The sequence below is a fragment of the Pinus tabuliformis genome, chromosome 4_1, assembly GCF_031772625.1.
Source record: "Pinus tabuliformis cultivar Carrire ecotype Pingquan chromosome 4_1, CPIR1, whole genome shotgun sequence".
In the NCBI taxonomy this organism is placed as follows: domain Eukaryota; kingdom Viridiplantae; phylum Streptophyta; class Pinopsida; order Pinales; family Pinaceae; genus Pinus; species Pinus tabuliformis.
Genome location: NC_142303.1, coordinates 275,098,376 through 275,109,992, shown reverse-complemented (window position 1 = coordinate 275,109,992; position 11,617 = coordinate 275,098,376). Strand labels below are relative to the sequence as shown.

At 36.6% G+C, this 11,617-nt stretch overlaps 1 protein-coding gene across 2 annotated transcripts; it reads right to left on the bottom strand.

Annotated features, from left to right (window-relative positions):
• Nucleotides 1-5,110: 5,110 nt before the first annotated feature.
• LOC149175327 (ethylene-responsive transcription factor RAP2-2-like) lies at nucleotides 5,111-8,133 on the bottom strand. Of its 2 annotated transcripts, none has more exons than XM_089419606.1 (3): nucleotides 7,791-8,133; nucleotides 6,573-7,691; nucleotides 5,111-5,553 (listed from the first exon to the last, which is right to left on the bottom strand). In XM_089419606.1, the coding sequence occupies exons 1-3, from the start codon at nucleotides 8,011-8,013 to the stop codon at nucleotides 5,504-5,506; spliced, it is 1,392 nt and encodes a 463-aa protein (XP_089275732.1). In that variant the 5' UTR covers nucleotides 8,014-8,133; the 3' UTR covers nucleotides 5,111-5,503. The 2 variants fall into 2 exon arrangements, with proteins under 2 accessions (XP_089275732.1, XP_089275733.1); XM_089419607.1 differs by having other exon boundaries at nucleotides 5,113-5,525.
• Nucleotides 8,134-11,617: the final 3,484 nt, after the last annotated feature.

The window sequence follows — 11,617 nt, the reverse complement described above, 5'->3', positions numbered from 1 at the left end:
AAAAATTATCCTCTTTGAGGGGTAAACCTCCTTTATATTACATAAATGAACAATTCCCGGATAATTCAAATGAAAAAACCTCCTTTCTATATATAAGAGTCTACGGGGTCACAAGATAATCAGAGCCTACATAACAATAATAATGTAAGGGCACAACAATAACAATAGTGGGTTTCTATGGGGTATAATAATGACAATATGGGGACCACATGGGCACAAAAATAAAAATAAGGGGCTACACTAGTATTATAGGGACCTAAAAGAGTCTTTACGTTAAAATAATATAGTGAATTCAAAACAACTGGATTGGAATAGCACTGAAAGCCAAGCCCAGACCTTGGAGACAAATTTGAAGAATCTTTGATTTCTTACTAAATAAGGCAGGATCATGATAGGATCATTTCATGGATTATTGATTACTAATGCTTATATCGAAGGATGAATTTCTTCTAAAAACTATCATCATATTTTAAAGAAAATGAGCAATCATATATTCTGAACTTGATAAATACCTAATGGAATAAAGGTATGCCTACGACATTCGGTTTTAGGAGCAGTTTACCTCTAACATGGATTTCTTATCCCTTTAGTATCAGGGGGAGTTGTCTTTTGAACTCTCCCAGCCAGTATAGGACATTCCTATTTATGGAAATGCACTATAAAAATCATGGCATGTTTGATTATCTTCAAATTTAATGGATCTCATGATGAGTAGATTTCCAGATGGATATTTTGCACCTTATCAAAGGGAAAAGATTGAACATATTGTAGAACCATCTCTAGAAAGACAAGTTGAAGCATGTGCTCTACCGGAGTGAGAGGGAGTAAGAACAATTAAGTATCTTCCTTAACAAGTCATGGTATCATGAATTTGCAGGAATAAGAGGATTGCTAAGTACATCCAAGATCTTTGTTGCCAGTATGACTAATTGCAAGTTAATTGTTACATATATATACATATTTATGCTACTAGGTGGAGAAATGAGGTTCCTATTGACGAACCAATCAGAAATAGCCCCAATTTTTGGAGAGTAACCTGACACTATTCCTTTTATGAAGGGATCTTTGGTTAAGATGAAATATTGAGTTGTGGGAGCTCTTGAAGGCTTGGGGTACTTATTGAACTATGAGAAACCATAGAATGAGTGGTTCACCTTCCCCTATAGGTGTGTGGCATACAGGGTGATTTTTTCACCTTCCCCTGTGATGGATGACATGTGTGTAGGGTGAGTGGTCCAACTTCCCCTACAATTGCGGACACATATATGTAGGGTGAGTGGTTCACCTTCCCCTACTATTGATGACATATGCATAGGACGAGTGGTTCACCTTCTCCTATGGCATATGATCAAGATGAATGGTTCACCTTCTGTTGCAGATACCCTAGTGAGAGATGCATTCAGGCATCTGCGTGTGTACATGTTGGTGGGATGTGGTTCACCCTTTCCCCACGATTGATAGTTGACATGTCGGTGGGACATGGTTCGTCCTTTCCCCATGAGTAGGATCGTTCCTCTGAATTATTGGTTGGCATGCATGTAGGAAATCCATCCTTTCCCTACATGTGGTTATGAAATGTGTTTGTAGGATGTGGTATATTTTTTCCCTATGTGTGGTTATGACATGTGTTTGTAGGATGTGGTTTATCCTTTCCCTACGTGTGGTTATGACATGTGTTTGTAGGATGTGGTTTATCCTTTCTCTGCGTGTGGTTGTGACATGTGTTTTTAGGATGTGGTATCTCCTTTCCCTACATATGGTTATGAGTAGTATGTGATATATTATTTCCATGCTGGTGTTCCTAAATCATCCTACCCATGTAATCTGGGACACATGGGAAGTACCTCTCATTTGGGAAATGAGTTCGGAAAAGTGGTTTGGGACCATAGCACTACCGATGAATGCATCATGCACTTCCGTGCTCCCTATATCTAGGACGAATGATGTTCAGAAAACTTGATCACTTGAGATAAGTCTAGCCGCAGTTTTACATCAGGTTATGTGGACTGACTTTAGCTAGTGGAGAGTGGCAAGGTCTTATGAATCACTCTCCATCGATTCTTCTTTATTATCTATATCAGTGTTCAACAGAGTTGAGACGAGATACAAATATGGTTCATGGAAACAAGATGGCATGATGATCGGTAATAATGGCTAAAGGTTTGGCAGATGAAATTCTCCCTAGTTGATAGGGAGTGCTAAAATTGGCAACTGGGGCTGAATTTCACTTTGGACGGCTCCTTTGGGGAAGATAATTATGGCATTGAATTCATCTTTTTGAGAGAACCAAAATCAACCTAAATATCATCAAATTTGAATAAGGGAAAATATTTATTTAATTAAAAAGAAATTCTTCAAGTCATAACCTTATCAAGGCAAGAAAATTCAAAATTTCCTCCAAATGTTAAGGTCGACTTCACCTTCATAAGGAGAAATTGTCATATATATAGAAGCATCATCCATCTTCATTTTCATCATCCAAAAAGGGTTTCTAAGGTATTCCAAAGGCAGCAGTACTCAAGGAGGTTGAAGGTCAGCTCTGGTTTTGGATTCATCTTCTACAACTAGGCCAAGATGGTTCGCTCAGGGTTTTTGCTGATCTGGTCTCTTTTGTATGGGCATATTCATTATTTCATGTATTACCTTAATAGCTTTAAGGAAGGCCAAATCTGAGGGTTGGCTTGTTCATATTCAAGAGAAGCCACATTGCAGTTCCAATGCTTCAATCAGGGGTCGCAAGCATTCCTTCTCATAAAGGGTTGAGATACATGTCTCTATCTTTATCCAACCAGTGAAGGGTATCGTCATGTTGACTAAGGCAAGCCACAGTTAAGATGAAGGGTTTTGGAACTATTAAGTAGATCAACAACATCTCTACAGGAAGCCCTAACCAGATTTTCAAGAAGGTATCATCTGATCTCTATGATAAAATGTCTCATTAGGGGAATTTTGAGGTCTAAAATGGGCCTCCTAAGGAAATAATAAAATAATAGTGGAAATAATAAAATAAGATTATATTACATCATCAAGTTTTAGAGGGGGGGAAAATTACTTCTTCAACTCGTATTTTCAACTTATCTCTTTATGGGTTTACTCAAATTTCGAGTGGGAACACTCATTGGATGCATAATTTGATTCATCGTCCAAGGAGTACCCATGTTGCATACTTTGGATGGACCCTGCTACATGAAAATTGAGAAATGCATAAAAAAAACGTGATTGCAATCGTGTGTTTTAATGTATTTCTCATTTTTCATGTAGCAGGGTCCATCGAAAGTATGCAACATGGGTACTCCTTGGATGAGGAATTAAATGTTGCATCCAACGAGTACTCCCACTTGAAATTTGAGTAAAACCTTAGAGAGATAAGTTGAAAAAGTAGTTTTATTATTTTTTAATCTTTTTACTTTTTTACCTAAAAAATGGTGAATCACCCCCCATGGCTGACATCATCATCTTGAATCCTATTGGTTCTTATAAAGTTGCTTTTGATTGTACATTTTTCTTAGGAGACCCATTTTATACCTCAAAAGTTCTCTAATGAAAATTGCAACCTATTAATTAAGTCATCTTCTTGTTTGAGACAGGGACTTTGAATCTCCTTACTAGCAAGCCATTAGACTTCTAAATATTGTATTCTCAGCCTGCTGAAAAATTGATATTGATAATAAGAAGAATTGTTTAAGGGTTTTCCCCACCTTAGGGTTTTCACTGCTTTGAGCCATATTTTTGTGTCCTCTTGTCTTGGCTTGTCTTCTGCATCTATGTCAAATTTTCTTTCATCAGTTACTATCATATATTAATGGTGAATGTGATGGCTAATGGATTAATGAAGCTAGTTATGGGCTTATGAAATAATTGTCTTAAGCAAAGATCATGGTATCTCAAATTTAACACAAATGCTTACCCAATACTTCATTTTGTCTTCCCAAGTGAAGACAATATGTTGAAAATAGCAACAAGAAATGCTAAAAACTCCATTAGAAAATTCTATGGCAGAAAGGCCTTTCACCATCCCTTGTTTTCTAAGTTATTGCATGTATTTGAAATTTAAGTTTCCAAACCTTTCATGCCAAATTCTACTTTCACCATTTGCGTATGTCGATAGTAAAGTGGAATCTAATTAAGGAACAAATTATAAAAAAAAACATACATAAACGATTGATGATTTACCTTACCAACTACAATTTTGGAGTTATCTTGCATGTCATAAATGCTCATTGAATCTAGGGTGAATTCAACTCTCCTTTTGATGTAGGTATGTGTCATTTGATATACAAAGAGAAAATTTATTGAAAGTTTCAGAATGTGCAAGACATTCTTGAAACTTCCATCTCTCGGAGATCCACCCTCCCTTGTCTAGTTGCCTACTGGAGAATCATCCCCCATGAGAATAGGAGGACCAACATATGGTTTAAAAGATGAGAGATCATTTTTTGTGGCTATCATGTGATGTGAAGCTGCAGAATCTATGATCCATGCATCAAGAGAAGAATGAATAACAATTAATGCATTTACATTTCTTCTTGTTTCAAGAGCTCTTTCTCCCTACTTCTTGGAACATCAGAAGTCACCAAGATTGTTATGATGAAGAGTTTGCACCATGAGATCAATTGTCTTTTTCGTGCATGATGATTCTAGATGGTGACCACGGTTGCAAGAGTTGCATTTGATTTCCCTTTCTTTCCCTTCTTGTCCTTCGAGGTGGTAGATTCATCTAGACGTTTGAGATTGATTCATTTTCTTGGATCAAGTTCATTTTCCTTTCATTTTCCTTTGGATTGTTGATTGCATTTCAACTTGCCTTGCCCTTTTCATGCACTCAAGTGCATGGGCTTTAGAAGTTTTCAATGTGCCCATATTTATGAGCTTATCCCACTCATGTATCAAGGACTCAATAAAAGCATTGGGTGTGGACATCCTCCAGGTTTCTCTTATTACAAGCCTGATTGTGTGAAAAGTGAAGACAAATATAGCATACTTTAGACCCAATTTTGATAATATGGAAAGAATTAATTGGGTTTCTTGCTTAGATTTGTCAATTCTGCATTCTTTCAATTGGAATAACAAGGCTTTGAACCTTGTGAAGAAATCTTGAATGTTATAAAAACTTCTTAGACCTGATGAGTTAAGCTCATTTTCAAGGATGTGACCCTGCATTTCATCTTTCTTTCTAATGATTGTCTCCAAAGTGGTCCAAACTTGATTTCGAGTGGTGCATGCTTCAACATGAAACAACAATTCTCGAGAAATTGATAAGAATAGGAAATCGAAGGCCTAATTCACATTGTTGAAATATTTGGATTAAAAAAAATTCAACTATGAAACTTGGTTCAACTTTGCTGCCATGGTTATCCAACACAAGCCTCTACATTTGAGTTGATATAGAATTTTTGGCTTCCATTCAAAATAGTTATATGGCATGAAAATAGCAGAAGATGGAAACTCCATTCTTTTTGGTAGCTCCATTCTTCATTACTTCTATATAGATGGTTTATGCTCCTTATTCCTCACTCCCATGGGCTCTGATACCACGTGAAATTGTAATTGAACCTGCATAGATTGGATTTAGGTAGAAAACAATGAACAAAATTTGCAAGGAAAGAAAAATAAACTTTTGATAGAGAAAACAATTAATGAATTCTCTTCATGCACTGAAAATAAAATTATGAGAATACAATTCAATGCAATATATCAATGTTGTAAAGATTCATATTTTGTTGCGAAAAAAAACATGAAATCATGATTTGCTAAGCTAGATATTTGCAGACTTTTATTGATATTTTATTGTTATCCTAATTTTCTCAATGTCCATTTTTACCAATATTTCTAGAATTTTATGTTTTTTTGGTTTTCTAGACCATTGTTGATTTTATCCTCATGCTAATTTTTGCAACAATGCAATATATTCTACATGGCCCAACTAATATAGTAGTGAGTCTAGTGGTGAATCTAGAGAGATATGAACATGCACAGAATAAAACTAACTCCTAATCCTTGTTAAATAGTCATACAATCATCAATTAATTATGTCTCATACCAGTAAAGATTAGTAAAACTCATGCATGCACTTGTGGAGTTCCCTCTTGACATAAATAACTCTACTCACTAATCTAATTGAAATATATTCAAGTCTCCAATACCCTATCTTAAATATTTCTATACATCAACTATCACTTATTACATGTATTTAATCATAAATAAAAAATAACATTCTAATAAAAAAAATTAGAAATACAATTCATCACTATTTTCCCCACAACTAAATAAACCCACAATCCCCCCCGCAGCGAAAAGTTTCAAAACAATCTATACCATAGATGAACTCTATTATCCCAAATGTTTGAGAACCAAATTACTACATATGAATTCTTCTAACATATGAATTCTAGCAGCCTTGGAAGAGACGTTACACACACAAACAAATTAAAAACATAAATAAAAAGTGCAACACACAAGTTTAAAAGACTCTACATGCTGTACATGGACATGCAACACAAAATTCAAACCAGTCTGCTTTTTTAACAGTAAACTTTAAAAGCAAAAGCCAGCACTGCTTTGATAAACTGAACCTGAAGTTCCCGGATCGCCAGGACTGCTCTGATGAGGTAAAGCTGAAATTGGCACATCGTCAAAGAACCATGGTTTCAAGGACCACTCCTCATCTGGAAAAGAGCCTGCTGCGTCACCCTCTGACAACCCAAGATATTTTTCCAAAGCAGACAATTTTTCAGAAAGCTCAAGCTGCAGGATGTTATCCTCTGTTTTGTAGCATCCTGTTCCACCATTGACCTCAACAGAGATATCCACAGAAAAACATTCTGTCCCATCATTGACCTCCATAGAGGTATCCACAGGTCTGTCCTTAACAACACCTTGGAGTGGAGGTTTTATGTCCACAAATACAGATTCAGGTCCATCATCATTATATACAGATGATATTTCTGGGGTTTTCATCTCATGAGCCCATGAGAAATGTTCCCCATCAAATGAGTTGCTGCTATGATCAGAATCAAAATAACCTACTGGATAGGAAGATTCCACTGGTTCAAATTTTGGGGTATCGCCATAAGCAGGGAACATGAAATTGCTCACCTCTGAATAGTTATGGCTACAGAGCCCACAAGAGCACGATTTCTGTGAATTTTGGCTGGCATGGCTATGCTCAGAAGATTGGACTGCGGATGCGTTTGAATTGCTTTGAAATGGAGCAGGGGAATTTATGAACTGACAGTCCCCGTACTCCATATCATCGTAGCCATAGATTGGAAGATCCGATCTGCGGATATCCTTCGAAGAGCGTTCCATTTGAAGATAGCAATCGTATAATAAATCAGGGTTTTTTGCACATGACTTTACTTTCTTCCTTGACATTTTCTTGCTACTGTCCACTTTTACAGAGCAGGAACCATCAGCAAAGTTAAGCTTGGCTTTCTTGCCTCTGATCTTTTTAGCCTCTGCATCATACGCCTTGGCGGCCTCTTCCGCAGTGTTAAATGTTCCAAGCCAAACCCTAATGCCCTTTCTGGGATCTCGAATCTCCGCAGCCCATTTTCCCCATGGACGCTGCCTGATACCTCTGTACAAATTCGACTTCTTCCTCCCCGCGCTCTTGGCGGGGGATTTTTCGAAATCCTTCAAAGGAGGAATCTCAAAATCCTTCAATGGAGGAATCGCCTCATTTTCACCACCTTCAAAACCCAACCAGAAAGTCAAAATAACAAAAGACGAACCTACGAAACAATAACAATTTTTTGGATGCAGAGAAATCATTAATATTGGGAACTCACCTGAAGAAAATTCGTGCTTGGAGTTGACAATATTGTTGCTGGGCTTATTCTTCTGCTCGTATCCCTCGTCGAAGCTGTCCGATTTATGGACGGATTCCGACACGGCTCCGCCATTGATGAACAAGTCAGCGAAAGTATCGAAATCCGGCCATAAATCCCTAGGAGTTACACGCCGGGATCTGTTGGCGGGAATGAAATCCGCAATAATAGCACCTCCACACATCGTTTTGTTTTAAAAACAGTTGCTGCTGCATCCGCAGAACACAACAATTGCCTGATCAAGAAACTACTGGTAATGAGTCACAATGAAATCATCGACTCCTTCGACCATCATTACTCTTCCGCCCAAGCGTATATAAGTGGCCAGAACAGTGGGAGTGCAGTGTCATGACGCCCAAATTTATTAATTAAAAAATATCATATCATTTTATATTATATTATATTTATTTAAATATTTAGTATTGATTTGTATTTATTATTTGTAAAAACCACTCGTCGAAAAGAAACCACCGGCTCCATGGGACATGATACAAAATAAAACCATCGGCGGTTTTGAATGTATATCTTATATTTTTGGAATTTATATACGCCCGGGATTTATAAATATTATATGAAATAAAAATTATTTTTTCTTTTATAAAAAAACTTATTAGGTAACGATGAATATATATATGAATTAATGTATGGTTTGATACAATGTATAGTGGATAAAATTTTCTAAAAATCATTTGTTTTCTTTATAATATTAATTTTATGGTAGGTTATTATTTTATATATATTATAGGTAATGATGAATATATGTATGTATTTATTAATGTATGGTTTGATACCATGTACCATCCATAAATTTTAAAAAACCGATTGTTTTTTTATAATATTAATTTTATGTTGGGTTATTATTTTATATATATTATTGTGATAAAATTGTTTAAAAATTATTTGGTTTTTTATAATATTTATTTGGGTTTTTATAATATATATTTGATTTTTTATAAGAGAAAAGATGAATCATATTAGTTGGTTCAAAACTTCCATAAAAAGTATATGATATGATTAATATGAAAGAATGATCTCAAATTACATTAAAAAAATAATAATAATAATTAATAATTATTTAAATAATTAATAGTCTAGATTCATCTTAACTTTGGATCTACTAAATGCCCAGAGAAATTAAATCTCTTGAAATGCAAACCTTTTTTAAAAATGAAAAAAGATTTAATCTTTTTCAACTCCAAAATTAAAATAATATTAACTTTTTATTTTATAAAAATTGTTAAACTAAATAAACATTACACTATTTTAATATTATATTATATATTTTTAATTAATATAAATAATTATGTGTAAGTATTTATTTATTTTTACCTAAATCCAGATCTTCACCCGGCGTCTACCACCCAATAATGTTTAAATTTTGATAGGACTCCAACCACTAGTTAACAGTTATGCGAAGCAAACTCACGTGTTCTTAATAGCCAGTCTTATTTACTACGTTATCGAGCGACGTTATTTACTACGCTATCGATCCATAAATACGCGAAAGTAGTATATGCCTACCACCTTTACAATTCAAATTTATAATATATATTAAATATTAAATAAATTATTATTTCTATTTTTCAATATAAGTACTAAAATTTAATATTAATTATTTTATATATTTTAGATCATTAAAATTTAGGTGGATGATGGAAGGAAATCATCCCACTCAAGTTTAATTCTCACAAATCATATATATTAAATTTATCTCAAATATATTTTCCGAACCTTATCATTATACAACCTAAACTTTCAAAATATCCTTACCATTATATCTCTTCTATGTGGAAGTTTTCAAAATAGTTATAAATAAATAATGTTAAGTTTCTTGAACGAAAGCCCAGCAGCTATGCAAGTTGCGGTGGAGTGACACACGAGGAGTGATGAGTCAGCAGATATACGCAAGGAATAAGTTTGTTTAATGAAAAGCTCAGTGGGTATGCAAGTTGCAGTGGAGTGGCAACGAGGAGTGATGAGTCACCAGATATATGAAAGGAAAGATTTCGAGGCTATTAGTTAGTTTGTTATTTCATCAAGTTATTTTCTTTTTTACACCACATTCATAGAAAGCTTGTTAATGGAAGTAGAGATTTTTTTCATAAAATTATGATAGCCTTCAATATTGTCTTTATTTAATAGAAACTCTCTTAGGTTGTAGTTCGGAGATGCTCAGGAACATACAAATTCAACTTAATGTTGGAAATGGATGAATGGAACGACTGATGCTTGTTCAAGCCAGATAACCACTTCTACTTTGCTTAACTCCAGACATGCGTGAACACCCCCAGACTACAAGGCTTTAGACCTCCAATTACTCACAGTTTAAGGCTTGGATGAATATGGAGAACACTGACCACACCAACAGATGCACAAGACCATGTGATGGCCGGCTGCAACCAGTAAAGAAGTCTGCAAATCTAATTCCCTATGCACAGACAAGATGACCGCTCTCTGGCACTAGGTGAAAAGAAACCTGAATAGCTCATTCTCTGATACATATAAGACTTCAACACAGAGATAGGATGACAGCTTCTCTAATGCTAAACATCAAGATCTCAGAAATACAACATATCAGGCACAACTTAGAACAGAAGAAGAAATGAAAGTGAGCAATTAACAACAAAAGAAGCTTATATTAGCTGAAAATGAAGACGAGAAGCTGCAAGTATCAAAATAGTTACAGTCTCCAGAAGTTGAACCTTACATCAAAACATCAACCATCAACCCTGATTACATCTTGTTTGTGGGTATATGTAGAGTTTCATCACAAAGGCCCTCATCCATTCTAAGTATGGAGGGGTCATAACTGACCACCAACCGCTTTAACTGCCTGATGGAGTCTCTGGTGCGATTGCTTGCGGTAGTGGGTGAATCTGATCTTCCCAGGTGCTCTGTTGTCCTCTCGGGTGGCTGGAGTATCATATGGGATGAAGTCCCATAACTGTTAAATGCATTTATTTGTTCGTGCTCTATCCTTTTCCTCCCCGACCATACTATCTGTTAAATGCGGTTGTTGAGGAGGAAATGCTCTTGGTACTGAAAACTGGTCACCTTCATCCTTTCGGGAGCATGGAACGGTTAAGGTATGTGGACTGCACAGTGGGTGGAATAATCAGATGGAGGAGCAAGACTAGCCGTTGGATTAAGGGGATAGATGGCGGGGATTGCTTGGCTGAGGGCATCAGGAGATATGGGAGTGGGGCAAGGATGGGCCATTGGATCTCGAGCGGACAGATCCAACGGCTATCGGACGGAGGAGACGTGCGGGAGTTGACGGGCGGGGACGGAGGACGGGCGGTAAGTGGTATTTGCCCGCACCACCGTTGATCGTTGGGCAGTAAAGGTACAATGGAGTGCGATACCACTCGGAGTGTGACACGTGGCGACGGGGGAGAGGGGAAAACCACCCTCCATCACGCATTATCATGCCGTTACTTTGTGGTCGCGGGGAAAGCAGATGCCGTCCGATCGCAGCGAGAATGATCGAACGGTGAGGATTTGATCGCGTGGGTTTTCGTCAGGCGCGACAGAGAACCGTTGGATCAAGCGCGGCGATCGACAACATGGGTTATAGGTGGAGAGTTTATGGAGGCGTGGAGTCCCGCAGGCATGGTTTTATGGGGTTTTGTGTGTTAACACCCGAGGCTTAAGAAAAGGGGCTTATATGTTTTTAACAAAGGCATGGAAAAAGGAGACAAGAAGGGGATGAACGGGGTGAAGGAAAAGGTGAGGGTAACATTATAGGCCTTCTTTGAGCACAACCGAGGACTAAGTTTGCCTCCAGC